At 41.8% G+C, this 18,951-nt stretch overlaps 1 protein-coding gene across 1 annotated transcript; it reads left to right on the top strand.

Annotated features, from left to right (window-relative positions):
• The first annotated feature begins 14,959 nt into the window (after nt 1-14,959).
• shhb (sonic hedgehog signaling molecule b) lies at nt 14,960-18,683 on the top strand. Its single transcript, XM_039814952.1, has 3 exons — nt 14,960-15,382; nt 16,366-16,627; nt 17,850-18,683. Exons 1-3 carry the CDS (start codon nt 15,086-15,088, stop codon nt 18,530-18,532), a joined length of 1,242 nt encoding a protein of 413 aa, XP_039670886.1. The 5' UTR covers nt 14,960-15,085; the 3' UTR covers nt 18,533-18,683.
• Nucleotides 18,684-18,951: the final 268 nt, after the last annotated feature.

Raw genomic sequence — 18,951 nt, 5'->3', positions numbered from 1 at the left:
GAGCCAGGCCACTTAGGATATTAAACTAGATGCCAACTTCAGTGGACTAAAGCTTTTATGTGATGTCATCAATTAAGCAGCAGTGTGTGTGTATGGTGCATGTCTGGCAGTGAAGTCAGACAGAAGGGCAGCTAAAGGCAGCTTAGGTAAGAACTGCCTTGACTGCCAGTGATGTCATGCCACTGAGCTCCCAGTGGAACAGAGAGTTCAGGAAAAGCCCATTGCAGCACCACACAGATATAGATTTTGTGCATTAAGACATCATTTGAGCTTTCTAAAGCCGCCTACACATGATCAGAGGTAAAACAGCAAGGTGTGACACAGAGCATATTGCAGGCAGAGAGGCAAAGCACAGCGCAGGTTTTCGTTAGGGGTGGGACGAAACATCAATATGGCAATATATTGTTGTCCTTCGTGTGCTACGAGAATAAGTACGCCGACGCCAAATATCGATATTTTAATTAAAGGTCCCATGGCATGAACATTTTAGTTTGAGGTTTTTTAACAGCATGCGTTCCCCCAGCCTGCCTATGGGCCCCCAGTGGCTAGAAATGGCGATAGGTGTAAACCGAGCCCTGGGTATCCTGCTCTGCCTTTGAGAAAATGAAAGCTCAGATGGGCCGATCTGGAATCTTCTCCTTATGAGGTCATAAGGAGCAAGGTTACCTCCCCTTTCTCTGCTTTGCCCGCCCAGAGAATTTGGCCCACCCATGAGAGAGGGACATCATGGCTTTCAAACAAGCAAAGTGGCAGTTGGTCAAGGCCACACCCCCACCCTCCACCTTGCTCCCCCCTCTCTCCTCCTCAATAGCTACAGGCACAGAAATGGCACATCCTAAGTAAAGCTCATTGTGGGACTGGCTCTAGTGGCTGTAATTCTGCACAAAGGCTGAATTTCGGGAAAGAGACTTCAGATACAGTATTAGGGGACCACTAAGGTCTATATAAAAGAGACTTACTTCAGATACAGTATTAGGGGACCACTAAGGTCTATATAAAAGAGACTTCAGATACAGTATTAGGGGACCACTAAGGTCTATATAAAAGAGACTTCAGATACAGTATTAGGGGACCACTAAGGTCTATATAAAAGAGACTTCAGATACAGTATTAGGGGACCACTAAGGTCTATATAAAAGAGACTTCAGATACAGTATTAGGGGACCACTAAGGTCTATATAAAAGAGACTTTAGATACAGTATTAGGGGACCACTAAGGTCTATATAAAAGAGACTTCAGATACAGTATTAGGGGACCACTAAGGTCTATATAAAAGAGACTTCAGATACAGTATTAGGGGACCACTAAGGTCTATATAAAAGAGACTTCAGATACAGTATTAGGGCACCACTAAGGTCTATATAAAAGAGACTTCAGATACAGTATTAGGGGACCACTAAGGTCTATATAAAAGAGACTTCAGATACAGTATAGGGACCACTAAGGTCTATATAAAAGAGACTTCAGATACAGTATTAGGGGACCACTAAGGTCTATATAAAAGCATCCAAAGAGCACCATGTCATAGGACCTTTAATAAACTATGGTGCTTTAAATAGATTTCCCTGCTCCCAGCGTCGCTACTTCATGGCTCCTCGAGGTGACGCCCAACACATGAATGAGGGAAACTTGAACATAAGTTAACTAGTCGAAGAGGAAGAGGTTTTTAACTGGATGGCAGACAGCAATTTGAGGAAATTAACAGATGCCCCAGCCACGTTGAAGTCCAAAGTCTGGAACCATAGTTGCTCTATAGTTCTGTAATTTAAATGTGTAGACTGAAACTCTTTTCTAACAGTTTGGACTTGCAGTGAATTAAGAGAAGAAAAAAAACTGCACTTACTTAACCTCCTAGGAATATTATTGCAGAATTTCTGTATCGTGATATTATCGGTATCGTAATCCATGTATCGTGTCTCGTATTGTGAGGTTCCCTGTGATTCCCACCCCTTAGTCTACGTCATCATTGCTTCCGGCTTTTTGTCTCCGCCACTTTCCCCATAGGAAAACAATGGCACAGCCAGCGCAGAGAGTTTTTTTTACTACATGTGCAGATGGCTTTGAAGCACCGAAAAAAAATTGTCTTTAAAATGTTCCAGGACTTACTTCGAAATAATTTGCTTTAAATGTAGGCATTTTTCAGAGAACAGAGAGCGTCAGCAGTGTGTGATCCCTGTCAGCTTTACGAGCAGCTGGTTTTATGGGTTAAATGAGGTAATGATGTGAAGTTACAGACGGGGGAGCAGGATGAGTGCTGCTGACGCTCTGTCTCAGGCCGGTTAACGACCAGCCGACACTGGGGACAGGGATTCTACGGAGTTTATATGGCTGCTGTTAGGAGACACTTGAGATGAGTTATAGGCAGTCCGGAGCAGTCGTCCAGGTGTCCTTGGGACACCAACTCATCACCATCCATAAAAAATAATTAAAGATAATTCTAAAGCCATATATTTGATTTAGTGGGCGTTTTACAGCTTACTTACGCACCACTATTCTTTTTATATTGTTTCGAATGGCTTGCTTTATTGAATATCTAAATGATTTATCGTTGATCTTACAGCATTTGGATGATAACTGATTGTTTATGTACATGAAATGCCCCCCCTGATACAAGATGCACATAAAAACGGTTGGTTGTAAAAGTGTCTTTGCTCGTGGAGAAGCTCAAACAGTTAACCCTCATTAATCATGTCACTTTTCTTCGCTGTGCCGGAGCCTCCACAGCCTAATGTTTATATGGTGTCATAACTGTGGATCAAGAGATGCTTAATGTCTTGTTGATACCATTACAGGGGGACCCAGGTGTCGGGGAGTAGGCCTACATACTGCAGATGTGAGAAGAGTTAGTCTATAGCTTGTTTGTCTCCAGAGGGAGCTGTGTGAAGTCTGATGACGTGTTGACTCAGCGTTGGGTGGGGCTGAAGATTATAAGTTTGCAAGAAGTGAGCATACGCGGGGTACACGTACTCCACAAGAATCAAACCGATTTTGGGCCCTATCCCCCCACCCCCAACAATTGTCAGCAAAGCCACGATTTTTTTGATGATTCAAAAAGATTATCTTGCCAGATTTTCCTGTGGTATGACCTATGTTTTGAGTGTTTTTTTACATCCCACGATCTGCTCGGAAGTCCATCCAGGCCACATTGATTTCAAATCGCAGATTTTAAACATTTACATACGTTTATGAATATAATGAATTGGAAGAAAGAATCTAGTGAACTGGATAGTAAATGGGGAGGAATATCAAACATGGATGAAGTTGTTGGTTTTTTGATGGCTTAGCTGCCATCCTGGGAAAAAATATATCCTCTATTTACAATTGACTTGTGCTTGACAAATATACTTTATAGACCAGGGGTGTCAAACTCATTTTCACTAAGGGCCACACTAGAAAAAAAGAATCACACCAAGGGCCAGACATGTAGAGTTTATTGACATGCTTTTGTTACTGCATGTCACTTAATGACACATTATGGTAGCTTTTTTCCAAATTTTTGTTCCGACTTTTTTGTGACTTTCTCAGACATTTGTCACCTTTTTGTAAATTTGTTGCTTTTTCCAACATTTTTGTACACTTTTTGTCGCTTTTTTGTTGACATGAAGCGCTACAAAAGTCTTCAAAAGAGTTCCTTACCCGTCATATAATTTTTCCTTTTTAACAACAACCGGTTTCACAGCCTGAATATGAAGACTCTCTGCTTCTGGGGGAATTTCTGAGTCTCAGAGTCGGCAAATCTGCCGAATCTAAATCTGCAACGGGCCGGATTTGGCCCGCGGGCCTTGAGTTTGACACTTGTTATAGACAGTAGCTTAAGGATGGTACATAAATAAATGATTTAATTAAGGAAATGATGGAATAGTAACTTAACCAATTGATTGATCAGCAAATGTTTTCTGGGATTTTGACAATATTTTCTGTTATAGGGTTGTATGGTTGGATATTGACAAACGATAGATTGAAAACACTTTGGTAAGGGTTATTTTTCTAATTTAAGATGTAAAGGTATGGACATTTCAAAAAGAGTAAGACCCGAAAAGCATTTTGCTTCCTCCTACTCCCTTTTGGACAAGAGTATTTATTTATTTATTTTGTTCATTTTTTGCTTTAGCTTTTTTCATATATACTATTTTTGTGTCTTGTATTTTTAATATATAATTATTATTAATATAAATGTTATTTTCTTCTATGTTCGAAATAAACCATTCATTCATGTCGGCACACATAAATGAAACCGATCAGATCAGACTCTAGGTAGGACAACATTCCAAAATGTCAGTTTATTAATAATATTGTACATCTAAAAGGGACAGGGATATTTTAATTAAGCAGACCAGTCATGTTGTTGAGTTGTTGTAGCCGATGTTGGTGTGAGAGGTGATGAGGTTCAAGCTGTTTGTGCTGCCCTGATCCTCTGAATGGTGGCTAGAGGGAAGATTAGGAAATAGAAAGAAATGTCATTAGTGGCTAGATTTGCCACTAATTCCCATACACATTTCCCACAAAATCCTCTTTTGCCAGTCCAGTGTTGGAGCCTCGTGTTGTCCCCACTAGGCCTGGATGAGGGACTGTTCAGGGGACCTGAATTCCCCTACTCTAAGATCACATCAGAACAGCGGCCAGTGCTTACAGTTTAGTATGAACCACGCACCTAAAACATAAAAATGAAGTTAATCATGTCAAGTTATTTGGACATCCAGCAGCTTTGTGCTGTTATCTTTGGTCAATTAAGTATTGATTGGGTAAAAGTTTGGCTTGTGAGACAACACAAGTGTGCATGACTTATTTCATTCCAGCTAATGGTGTTTGTCTCAATACTCTCGTATACACAAATAATGCCGTGTAAAGACTGAAACTCCGACTGTATTTTAGTCAAATGTAAACATGTTGGACAAACTATTGTTTCTCTGTGTAAATCATGCTCAGCAAACCTGAGCTTTTGCCTTGGTTTTAAGTAGCTTTTCTAAATAATAGTTTAATCTTGGCTCAGCATTTGCATAACCACAAACTATTGTAATATTGTTCAGGTTATAATATGAGCGGAAACTGAAATAGTCCGGCAGAACGTCCCAGGAATATTGTTCTGCAGTTATTCCCTGAGTTGAGGCTTTTACCCGTCTTATCATATTTACTACTAATAGCACATTGATGATCTATGGTCAGTGCAGTGTCCATTTTAAGTGTAGAAGTGACAACTCTCCTGTTTTTAATAATGGCCTTCAAATACGATACTACTACAAATGTGCTGCCATTATTTTGTTACCCCCAGGAAACTCCGGTGTGTTATTCCCAACAATCAAAGTAATAAAAAAAAAAACATTAATTGATCGGTTTATGGATCAATAGGTCTTGGTCCTGTGTGTCTGGCAGATTAGACTCTTTAACTTCATTCACCGACCAAGAGAAGAAAAAATTAGGGCTGAACGATTTTTGAAAATAATCTAATTGCGATTTTTTCCCCAAATATTGCGATTGCGATTCGATATTCGATTATTTTTTTAAGCTCTTTGTCTTCTGTATTATTCAACAAAGACAAACAATAAATCATTGTATAGTATGAACAACACACAATTACACACTAGACAGTTAAATAAGTAAAAACACACACATATATATATATATATATATATATATATATATATATATATATATATACACACACACACACACACACACACACACACACACACACACACACACACACACACACGTTTTTTACAGTGCACAGAGAGGAGCTGCCTCCAGCCCCTCCCCCTCGTGAAGTTGCGTGCCGACACCGTCAACACTGCACTTGCTCAGAGAGGCTATCGTTACGTTAGCTGCTGTGGTCTTGCCGTGGGATTAACTGTACTAATAAAACCGTTGAAACACCGCGGCCACGCTGCTGTGAAAGCTCCCCAAACCGTCATTTATCAGTCTGATTGTTACCCCTCTCAGTGGCAGCTCCTCCACCCATATCTTTATATCTTTATAACGGAGCTAACCGCTAACCGGAGCTAACCGCTAATCAGAGCTAGCTCGTTGCCAACCGAGCCTTCAGTTCTGCGTGCCTGTATCCATTAAGTGCATGTATGGACTCGAGCCCAAACAAAACCCTTCATTTTATTAAAATGGCTGTAAAAGTTTTAAACTTCAACTCAGAATTGTTTGAATGACAGAGATCAGCTCAAGGTACAGTGTAGCGTTAGCGTGCTAAGTTGATGCTTTCTCTGCGTAGTGCAGACTGATTTGCTCTTGCGAGTCATCAAATCGAGACCAAATCGCAGCCTTTGCGATTAGGAAATCGCGTTTTAACATATCGCGATATTATCGCAAATGCAATTAATCGTTCAGCCCTAGAAAAAATTAAGTGTTCCTTCGGAAACTGCTACTCCATTCTGTCAATTTAGTGTGAGACATTTTGTAACACAAATGTTCAAACATGTTATTTCCAGTGTTGTAAAAATTACATTGTCAGTGTTCTGTAGTGTGAGCAAGAGTGTGTAAGCATTCAAATGAGAGGCACCATTCATCTTTTGTTGCCCGTATGAAACCATAGCTTCAGGGACAATTGATACCAGGTAAATGTAAAGGCCTGTGATCAGACGTTCACATCCAGATAACAGATATAGATTGCAGGTTAATACCAAATGGAGTATGGGCGATGGATGAAAGTGAAAAGTGTAAAGAAAAAAAATCAACAGGAACAGATATAGATAGGATGTAATCACCAAAAGGTCTGCAGAAGTTCACACTATAACCCTATCATTGTTTTCACTTTAAAGACGGATAATATACGAAGCGAAATTGCATCCTGTTACCAATGTATCCAGATCTTGCTGAACCTGTCTAGTACGACTCCTGAAACCACAATTTCGAAACCGAGAGAATTGCAGGCAGGCAGTCTGAATACTGTCTGAGTGTGTTTTGAGACTCCTTCATCCACGGCGAAGTACAAAATTCCACACTGTCCCCAACCCTTATTAGCAGGTCAGAAATGTTAAGCAGTTTCCTTGTTGTTTTTCCCCCCCCATTGCACAGCAGGTCATTCTAATCCCTGCAGGTTTAAGCTACACTCCACGTAAATAGAGAGGCTTCGAACACATTTGCATCCCGTCTCAGACCAACACTACTTTAGTGTTTTTGTTTGGGTTGCATTCATTGGATGAATAAAGTGTAAATAATACCATTTTGTTAACATTGCTGTTACAGACGGCTAACGCTAACCTGGGCTCGTTAAACAACAAAACACAGCTGCTAAAGGTTAACCTAGCCGCTGACGTTAACCCCCCTGTCTTGTTTGCCTATGCGTTGTGTTTAACGTGAGAATGAGACTAACTTGCCTGGATGAGAGTAGAGGTCGATTTAATCGTCATCGGCCGATATCCGAGTATATCAAGCTGATTAATAGGCAGGCGCATCTGCGGGCAGATTAGTGTTGTTGTTGTGGAACACGTGTTCGACGCACGCTGCCCCTAGACTTAATTTAAGTATACAAGTGCAGATTGGTGAAGCGTTCAATAAATGTTTTTGTTGAGAAATTTTGTGTATCTTAAGTAATTATTAGTGTTACATTTTATCTTTCAGATAGAGGTTTAAAAACAAGCACATATCGGCCAAATATCGGTCAAAATAAATCGGCAGCATTTATCGGCAGTCGGCTGACCCATACCGGTCGACCTCTAGATGAGAGTATGTATTTTCATATTCTAGAGGGGTTGGTGCTGTGTTAAACTGACTCACCCAGAATCTGCATGGTTTCGCTGCTTGCTGCGGTGGGTGATCATGACCATGTAGCGCTGAATCCAGCCCCGCTCTTCCTCGTTGTTGTAGTTCAGGTTTTAAAAGGTGTATTTACAAAAAGTTTGTCTTGTTGAAAAAAAGAAAGGCAAAGTCTTTTCCGTCCGAAACCGTCTTTCTCTCACAAACGTCCGCGTGGCAGCGTCTGGTTTGCAGCCTGAAGCGTGCCGCCTCCCGAAGACTGTCTCCCGCTGAAAGACAATCTCTCCAAGAATCTCCCTCATCAACACCTGCCCCGTTGGCTAAACCACATCACACAAACACGGCCCCCCCTCGTGTGACGTGCCTATCACCTATCAGCTCACTACTCCAAAAGACCTGGCTTATCAATAACTAATAAACCACAACTACTGATCATAAACTTGGCTAATTAAAAGCTGATAACCCCTCAATAGGGTTGGGTATCGTTTGGATTGTTACGATTCCGATGGCGAACAGATACTTTTAAAACGATTCCGATTCCTAAACCGATTCTTGAAAAAGTAACATGTTTACTAGCGATCACGTGCAGTTGAATGGTTAATAAGCTTTTGGTGAGCTCAAAGGGAAAATATGGCATTTTAAAAGTAGCCTACATTTACGGTAGCTAGCTAACGGTAGACTGCAGAGAAAGTGTGATATTTTTACGTCCGTTTCTGAGCGACAGAGGGAAAATATTTCAGTCAGGACACATTAAGTGGAACCAAAATGAGGAACCGAAATTTGCGTTCTAATCCGGTCCGATTCCTACCAGTGGCGTTGGAACCGGTTCCATAGTGGAACCAGGTTTCGGTACCCAACCCTACCCCTCAATGGTGAATATTCCATGTCAGTGCCATGTTGGTGTGTGAACTGAGGTCAGTGACCACACACATTCTGTCTCTGAGGTCTGAGGCAGCTCCTAAAGCCAAAACATTTTCAATCACACTTAAGACAAGAAAAATATTTAATCTTGCAAATTGCCCTTCTACACACACACACACACACACACACACACACTTTGGTCTTTCTCTCTCCATCTCATTTATTGATTAGTGTTAATTAGTAGGCTGTATTTAGGGTATTTGAGGTGAAGTCATATCCATCCAAATAATGGATCAAATTTATAGTGCTAAACGCGTACTGTATTTCTGTGTTGGATGCCCGGGAAATGAATACCTTCTCATTTGACTCAGGCAGGGTAAGACTAGGCCAGACTGTACTTTAAGTAATGAAATCTAGTCTTTAGTACGGAACTATGTTTTATCGCAATTAGATTTTGTGTCTTATATAGAAAAAAAATTGGCCATACTTACCACCATAATATGGCCAATCAAGGAATTCAATAACTTCAACAAAAAGAGTCAATGAATGTGTTGCCCAGTAACAAACAGTAGTACACAAAAGTTAGGTCTGAAAATGTAGACTCACTTTGACAAATGTCAATGTGGGAAAAACCTCCCCAGTACTTTTATACTAATAAAGCAACAGACCAGGATAAGGTTTCACACACTTTCCATCACAACTATATAGGACTTAATTCCTCAGTTCCTCTCCAGTGACCTTTGTCCCATGGGTTTCTACGTATCCATACAGAGTGAGGGCCCCAAAGTGACTGTTAGTACTTAAAAGCACTAACCAGCCTGATTCCCCACTTAAGACTCTTAACATAGTTTGAGGATCAGGATTGTAAGAAATGCTAATTCTAATTCCAACATTTTAACAATTCGTGCCTAGGTCCTCTGTACTCTGTTAAAGGGGTGCTATGTAGTTTTGGCCATTTATTCGCTGTTTTTGCTTTTTGCTCGCAGGTTTCTCTATAGCGCTCCACCTACAGCTTCGGAATAGATATTTGGCAACGCTGTTGTAAAAACTCGTTGGCAACTCTCCCCCCTCCCATTTTAGCTGAAAGCCTAAGGAGGTGTCTTGTTTTAGACTAGTTAGTGAACATATACGGTATTTATATAGAGAAAGTTTAGAAAGCCTTTTTGTATACAAACACCAAATACAGTAAGAATGAAACAATTATACACTGTACCGTTTGAGAGAAACAGGTAAAAGAGCAAAGATACCAATATGTCCAGGTAAGATGTCTGAGGTTATGTACACAGCTATAAAAAAAAAAGTGAAAAATACTATATCTTTACAATAGTAAAACTGCATTCTTACTGTTTTTCAGAAAGAAATGGAGGTGAAGGCAATGGAAACACCACACTCATTTGTATTTAGAGATGATGCAGACATCCAATGTGATGAAGAAAACTTAATATTATGTACCTTTTAGTTTTTTCCCCCAGTAATTCAATAAATTACTAGAGACAAAATTCTATATTGAAGAAAACTGCTGATTTTCATTCCTTCTTGTTTACCTTACGTAAAAATTGGTATATTATACAATATATATATTTTACTTAAATAAACTATTGAGTAGTGTCAAGTCACTCAAATTGTTCAAACTGTAAAGATGAGAAAGTTTGTAATTTCTGTATTGGTGTTTGACGCTAGTGTGTTTACCCTCAGTGTGTTCTGAGTGACAGTGTGTTATCTCAGTGAGGACTGTTCATAGTGTTTGGCTGCACTGAGCCTGTTTTGAGACGTGTGTTAAGAGTTGTGTTGCTTTGACTGAGTTTTGCAGGTGATGTGAACTGTTTAGGCCTAGCTCAGGTGACTGTTGGTAGTGCAGACTGTAGTTTGAGTTTTGCACATGTGACTCCAGTTGTGCACACTGTCGTTTAGCAATCGAAAAAAACTGTAACACGCCAAGTGGCGTGTATGTTTACGTCCACTGTATACAGCGTAGACATACACCCGGATAGCTCAAAATGCGTACAGACAACAAGCCGCTTGGCTTAGGAAAGTGGGCGTGTACATTTACGCGAAGTCATGATGTCATGTTGCCTGTGGGTCATATTTCCTAGGGGCGCTAATTTAGGTAACGCTTCTGTGGGTCGTATTAGAGGGAAGGAATAAATAACCTACTGTATGCAATGTTGTGTTTACACCTTTTTTTTTTTTGTTGCCTTTTTGTATTTTCCAAAGGGAAAGGGATTCATCAGACCGTGACCTCCAGCACGTACTGGGGTGGTTTTCGACTGTGAAGCAGCAAGTCTTAGACCACGGTTATCTGCTGGAAAATAATGGATTGCTACCTCCAGTTTTGGGAGTGAGTCGCTCAGCTGCCCCAAGTGAAGGAGCAGTTCAAGTGTCTCGCTGTCATGATGGCAAAATGCTGTTTTAAAACGTTCTATTTATTACATCTGTAATGAAATCATGTATGCCTTAAACCAGCTTAATAATGTCTTTAACTGGTTTTAGGCAGAGAACAGATTTAATCTAAAAAGTATTAAAGCAGCCTTTTAAAACCCACAATGTGTGTGGATTGTAACTAAGTACATTTACTCAAGTACTGTAGTTAATTTGAGGCAAAAACATTTGAGGCACTTGTACTTTACTTGAGTCTTTTCTTTTCATGCCACTTTCTACTTTTACTCCGCTACATCTCGGAGAGACATATTGTACTATTTACTCCACTACATTCATCTGACAGCTTTAGTTACTAGTTACTTTACAAATTAAGATTTTTGCACATAAAACGTATGTGGTTAATTCATGTTTTATTATAAATTAAACTACCCAACAATATATAGACCTACATACAGCTGAAAGGATTAGCTGATTAAACACTTAGTTGATTGACCTGAACTGTTGATTGAACTGTTGGGATTGTTTCCAGTTTCTAAAATACTTTAAGTACATTTTCCTGATGATACTTACATACTTTTACTTAAAGGCTCAAGGCCCTATTTTAACGATCTGAAACGCAAGTATCAAACGTGAAACGCAAGTAGCTTTGTGGGCGGATCTCGGGCGCTGTTGGTATTATACCGGCGGGAAAAATGAGTCTTGCGCCCGACGCAAATCTAAAATGGGTTGGTCTGAAGTAGCTAGGTACGTGAAAATAACCAATCAGAGCGTCATCTCACATTCCCTTTAAGAGCAGGCGCGCTTGTTCCATGGCGGATTGCTATTATGACGGCGGATTTGCCTGGCGCACGCCAGCGGGAGCTGTCCGGGATGCGGCAAAGTAATAAATGCCCGTCTTGGCCGGGTGGCGATGTTGCTGCGGCCTCTCGGGCGCATCTCCTCAAGTCTGCAGAGGATTGCTGCAGTCATGGAGCGTGGGCCTCCAAACGCACCATCTGCACCTGTTGTGCCCCTTCCTCCTCCCCCCACTCCATCTCCGTCCACCCGCTCCACCAGGACCGCATCGCGCATTGCCACTCCCGGACCAGAATCCGCCAGAGTGTCCAGTTCAACATCACGTCTCCTTAAGTCCTCTAATATTTCCTCATTTATGTCAACACATCCAGGATTCATGGAAATGTTGTGTAAAACACAACAAGCCACAAAGAATGCTGCGACTTTTTGAGGACTGTACTGTAAAGTGCCTCCTGACCTATCCAAACACCTGAAGCGCATTTTCAGTAATATTTTTCCTTGTAATTATGTTTTTTTTGCAAAAATGGGAACTGCTGCGTCCGTGTAGATGAGAGAAGCAAAGTGTATGCGTGTTGTGCACACGCTACTATATGGCCAAGCATGCGCCCCTAAAATAGCATCTGAATAACGTGCTACTGACTTTAAACTAGTGCCACTGACTTTAAACCAGGTTTTTCCTGGTCTGTGGCGGAATTGTTTTCTGAAACTGCAAAATAGCACCAGGGAACATTTGCGCCGGAACACGCCTTCTCTTTTTGCTGAACCGCCCCCGGGAGCGCAAATACATTCCCTAATTTACCGACGTGCGTCTGTGGAGGGAAAAGTCCGCTGTGCGTCGGGTGCAAAATAGGAATGATACATGCGTCGGTGTACAAAGGCAATTGCGCTGAGTGCAAGATAGAGCCCTCAGTGTGTAAACGTGTTTAGTTGTTCATTATCAAAATCTGTGTTGCCCGTTCACAAACTTGTCCTTTTTCATGAATATTTACCAGCACCATCAATTCCAAGTATTCCTTTTGGCTTGAAATTTTACATTTGCATTCGCATGAACTGGGGTAGACCATTGACATATATATAATGGACCAATAGACCCCGTTGCTCTGGACGGAGACCAGTGAAGGCTGTTAGAATCACTTTTCCAGTGATCTCTTGCTTTACTGCGCAGCCTCCAACTGAGAGAGACAACGTAAATGTGACGTGAGCAACCTGTCTGAAAGTTGTAAGTCTTCTGGTAGCTGTGCCAAGAGAAATCTCAGTCATTCCCAATATGTAGGTATATGTAAGGAGATAACATGGGCACAGGCTAATTATTGCTAACTAACATGCTAGTTAACATTAGTAATTAAACCTAAACAGCTCATGTAAGTCGAAACTTCCTGTGAGCTTCTCCTGTACTATACGGTAATTCCTCTGCTGTGTGACAGTAAGTCTCGTGGTTATGACACAATCGTTAGCCTATTTTTACAAAAACGTCTGCTACGGAGCCATAACGTGAGGTACAAGGTAATGGAGCCTTTTATACGTTGTTGTGTTACTTTAGAACTAAACAATGGACAAATGGAGTCTTTAAATGCTTCAGATGTAAAGTTATTCGCTGTCAAGTGACGTAAAAAAAAAATGGCGGTCAGTGGAATGCTAACAGGAGGTGATACCTTTGTAGCAACAAAATGGCGCCATTGGAGATTCGAGTTCTGAAGCGAAGCTTACCCCCTTGGGGTAGACGCTCTATATTCATGCTCCATCTTGAAATATGTTAGCCGGTAAGGGACATACAGGACATACTGCTCCGCCTTTCACGTTTTTGCTGTCACATGATAAACTCACAGGTGCTGCTAATGCTGCTAACGGGTATCGTAGCTTCCGGGCTCCGGCAAGTTTGAAGAAGGAAACACGGAGGACCACACGTATTCAAAATCCAAATTTCAGGAACAGGAGTCTTCTTCGCCCAGAAAAAGGAGCTGCCTTCCAAAGATGGAAAGATCTGATGAAGGTAAAGGGGAATCGAAAGAGACACCAAACGGCTACCGTAGCTGTAATACGTACTTTGAACTGCGTGGCGCGAGAGAGTTGATTGCGATATACGATCTCAACGCTAGATGGGAGAAATTCCTACACATTGGACCTTTTTAAGTAACATTTTCAATGCAGGACTTTTACTTGTAACAGAGTATTTCTACTGTGTGGTATTAGTACTTTAACTTATATAAAGGATCTGAATACTTCTTCCACCGCTGATAATTACAGATCGTAGTCTCTCCCAAAGACCTCAATCACCTGTGGGATTAGGCTATATATTCAGGATCAGCTTTGATATTTGTCCGTCCACGGGAGTTGCTTGTTACTTTGCAGATTAATGTGACATTCAACATGAAGTGAATTTGGCTGTAGTCAGGTAAAATCTCAACCTTTCAAAACCTCTGAAAATAGCATTAGTCTGCTTTACTGTGAGACATTCTTGTTGCCTATTTTCTTCCTTTTTTTTCTTCTTCAACTCACTGAAAAACTCTCCTAGAAATCTAGACACACCCTAGCATGCAGCAAATGTCATTTGTGGGTCTGGCTTATCAGGCTACTGAAAAACATAAACATGCCCTAAACTGGAGATATAATGTTTTCATCCACAACTAAACACTCCTTGTCAATATTAGCAGCTACCATTGAGTACACTGAGGTGCGCTCTTCTTGCCTAGGTTTGAGGGAAGTTCATGTTCTACTGATGAATATTTTACAGGCTGATTATCTTTAGACTCCATATTGATACAGATGAATACTTTATTAATCCCCAAGGGGCAATTCATTTTTACAGTCTGTCGCATCCATGTAAATAACATAAATAAATAAATACATAATGACAACAATCATCCCAGTGACAACACGGACACATCAACCGCTTGTGTTTAGTATCCTGATACCTGAAGGAATGAACACATTTGCATAACGATTTGTTTTCCTTGCAGGCACATAATGCCAGGCAGGCACGTATAATAGGCCTACAGTTAACAGAAAGTCAAAAAAATTCAGGCAAGATTAAATAATAATCCTTAATAATTTCATAAAAAGTTAATTGAATAAATAAAGAATAGGCCTATATAGAAAGTGTGTGTGTGTGTGTGTGTGTGTGTGTGTGTGTGTGTGTGTGTGTGTGTGTGTGTGTGTGTGTGTGTGTGTGTGTGTGTGTGTGTGTGTGTGTGTGTGTCAGAGTGAGAGAGAGAGAGAGAGAGAGAGAGTGAGATGGACAGTCAGTCAGACGGACCTACAGTAGTGTAGTTATGGCACCTGCACTGCTCCAATTGAAGTGGGAGAGCTAGCGGGATATAAGGCTGCAGGACTGTCCAGGTAGACCAAAAGATGGTCCTGATGAGAGTGATGCTGTCGGCGTCCCTCTGCCTGCTGCTGACGTCCGTCGGCTCGGGCTGCGGACCGGGCAGGGGACACGGGAAGCGCAGGCACCCCAAGAAGCTGACGCCGCTGGCGCTGAAACAGTTCATCCCCAACGTGGCGGAGAAAACCCTGGGGGCCAGCGGCAAGTGCGAAGGCAAGATCACGCGCAACTCGGACAGGTTCAAGGACCTGACTCCCAGCTACAACCCCGATATTATTTTTAAGGATGAGGAAAACACCAACGCGGACCGACTCATGACACAAGTAAGTAAGAATAGGCTACCTGTTTCAGTCTGTTTTATTTAGTTGGAATTTATTTCGTCGCTATGGGAAGATGAATGTGGGACGTGAAGCGGCACAAGAGCGCATCGCTGTCTCTCTCTCTCTCTTGCCGGTGAACCGTGATGTCTGGTGTACAGCGCGTCTAGAGTTTCAATTAGTGTGTGTGTGTGTGTGTGTGTGTGTGTGTGTGTGTGTGTGTGTGTGTGTGTGTGTGTGTGTGTGTGTGTGTGTGTGTGTGTGTGTGTGTGTGTGTGTGTGTGTGATGTGATGTGATGTGATGTGATGTGATTACAGCTTCTTTCGTTTTGCGGGGGACTCGAAGTGAAAGATATGTTGGTCTGTCAGCAGCCAGGTCCAAATCGGCAGATTTCTCAGATTTGTTGGGTCGCCGTGACATTATATGACAACATTCATGTTTCAGTAAACTTAGCTGCTCTTGTCTTTACATGCGACAGACAAGATAAAAGATGTATATGGGTTATGGTTTCACCCCAAATACCCTAAATTATTACAACCTTGTAATTATAAAATGATTGGAGTCTTACATAAATCATCTGTAAAACTTTTAATCACTCTATTTATTTTCTTCTTGGAAATGAGTTTTCTCAGGTTTCCCCCACAGACATGCAGGTCAGGGAACTGACATCTCTACATTGTCTTTGGCTGTGACTGTCAGTCCAATCCGTGGACTGGTGAACTGTGGCTGTACAGTATCATGGGTGCCAACATTCAAAAAGAAGATGTAGCCAAAATGACCACACACCAAAACTAAATGCCCACATCAAAGCCATGACCAAATAGTATTCATACAAATCAGCATGGTTCCAAAATAATAATAATAATAGCCTATGTTTACAGTGAGAGAGCTGATGGGTCATTACACTTTATAACAACTTGTCACCGAGTTAGTTGCTGAGATCTGGGATGTCAATGATCTGAACGTGACACGTCTCTTCCCTTTTCAGAGGTGTAAGGACAAGCTGAACTCTTTGGCTATTTCAGTCATGAATCAGTGGCCCGGGGTTAAACTTCGAGTCACGGAGGGCTGGGATGAGGACGGCCATCATTCTGAGGAGTCTCTGCACTATGAGGGCAGGGCGGTGGACATCACCACCTCCGACCGGGACAAGAGCAAGTACGGCATGCTGTCCAGGCTGGCGGTCGAGGCGGGCTTCGACTGGGTATACTATGAGTCCAAAGCCCACATCCACTGCTCTGTGAAAGCAGGTGGGTGGACCAAATCTGTCATAACCTATGATATTTATACACACAGTCCCATTGGCATGACTTACAGCTCTTTTACGCAGGATGCACTTTTTTTAAGGCCATTTATTTGTATATGTTTTTTTTTAAAACATATCACTGAATGAAACAATGTAAAGGGCAAAATTGCAGTCTGATAGTGTGCACCAGCAACCCTGTTTGCATAAAAGTTGCCGATACCAGTATTGGAAATGCCTCCGACACTGCCTAAAATAGTGGTATCGGTATCGGCATCAGCGAGTATGCCAAGCTATGAGCTGATCCCATGCCACCTAATATGAAGCCCTGAAAATAATCAACCTTAAAGTAGTTTATTTAGGCTATGTTTGCTAAAAGTTGTCCAGCCCAATGGCGAGTTCTATGTTTTACGTTTAGGGTTTAACCTGAGCCAGGCCCCACAGCAATTATATAAATCATATCACACAGGGTTAATAGTATACAGCTTTAAAACATAATAAAATACACTACCGGTCAAAAGTTTGGGGTCACTTAAAAATTTTCATTCCACTCCATTACAGACAGAATACCAGCAGAGATCAGTTGCATTGCTATTTTTGACCAGGGCAGCAGTTCTCAGATTACATTATGTGCTTACATAATTGCAAAAGGGTTCTCGACTGTTGTAGAAAGAAGTGGCTGATCTTTAATGCAATATCTACATTGCCCATTATCAGCAACCATTCAGCCAATGTTCCAAAGGCTTTATTCTGTTTACTAATCTGATATCATTTTAAAAGGCTAACTGAGAAAACATTGGAGAACCCTTTTGCAATTATGTAAGCACATAATGTAATCTGAAAACTGCTGCCCTTGTTAAAAACACAATGCAACTGATCTCAGCTGGTATTCTGTCTATAATGGAGTGGAATGGAAACTTCTAAGTGACTCCAAACTTTTTAGCAATAGTATCTATACAGTATACTGTATATAATTGTTTTACGCACTGGTATTGGATCAGGACTCTGTATCGGCCGATATGCAAGTTCATGTATCGGTATCGGAGTGTGGCCATTTAGTACACATATAAGCACTTTTGCTCATAAACATGGTCGGACTACACTTTGTACTAGGTTTTTTTAGGTTTTTCCCTCAGCCTTTATGGTAACCCACTCATTAATTCAGCATGTTTATAGTTCTTACTAAACCTATTCATCAACTCTAGTGTTTATGCTGTTGCCACTTGCAGAAAACTCGGTGGCAGCTAAGTCTGGAGGTTGCTTCCCTGGTTCGTCCATCGTGATCCTGTCAGACGGAAGGACTAAACCACTGAAGGAGCTCCAGTTGGGGGACAAGGTGCTGGCCGCCGACCAACAAGGAAATCTTGTTCCTAGTGACTTTCTAATGTTCATGGACCAGGACCAGCAGATTATGAGAGAGTTCCACGTCCTGGAGACTGAAGAGCCACGCTGCAGACTAACACTGACTGCAGCTCACCTGGTCTTTGTTATGAGCAACAACAACGGCACCAACAGCAGCGACATTAGGGCCGTGTTCTCCAGCAATGTAAAAGTAGGACAGTGGCTTCTTGTTGTTGGGAATGACCGTCCGGACCACCTCATTCCTGCAAGAGTGACAAGAATTCGTGTGGAGAAATATCGAGGGTCTTATGCACCCGTAACATCTCACGGAACCATCATAGTTGACTGGGTTTTGGCATCTTGCTATGCGGTGGTTGAGGATCATGACCTTGCACACTGGGTTTTTGTGCCAGTCCGGCTGTGGCGCTCATTCTTGTCCCTGGTCGGGATGGTGAAAGAGCTCAGCAGTGTGTACCAAACGGAGGGCGTCCACTGGTACCCCGAGCTCCTCTACCATGTGGGAAGTTGGGTTCTGGACAGCAGCTCTTTTCACCCACAAACGGGGCTTTAAATTGACACACGCCCACCTGCCAAATGCAGGTAGAAATGAACTTGGGCGGGTAACATTGTAAAGTTGCTAGCCAATACATTCAAGCCATTGCCAAATGAGTTGTTACAAAGCTAATTAAGACTATCAGCTCCACACAACTCTCTCTGGATTTCTCAGCATGACTATGTTCAGAAGATTGTGGTGTCCGGCGACTTTCGCGCGCAGAAACTTAAGTGAAGATTATTACCTCTTCTGAAGAGTCCATCATGTTTTTTTTACTCCTCCATGTCCTCCTTGGCTACTAGCAACTGCGTGGAGGAGGAGGGGTGGGGGCGGTGCGCGATCACGAAAGGCTTGTATCATGTGGACGAGCCGACTTACTTAGAATTCCTCATGGGGGCGACAGAAACTACGCATTATAGCTTTAAAGAAATTTCCAG

Source organism: Perca fluviatilis, chromosome 11, assembly GCF_010015445.1.
Source record: "Perca fluviatilis chromosome 11, GENO_Pfluv_1.0, whole genome shotgun sequence".
Taxonomy (NCBI): domain Eukaryota; kingdom Metazoa; phylum Chordata; class Actinopteri; order Perciformes; family Percidae; genus Perca; species Perca fluviatilis.
Note: the sequence above shows the minus strand (reverse complement) of the source record. Positions and strands in the feature narration are given on the sequence as shown.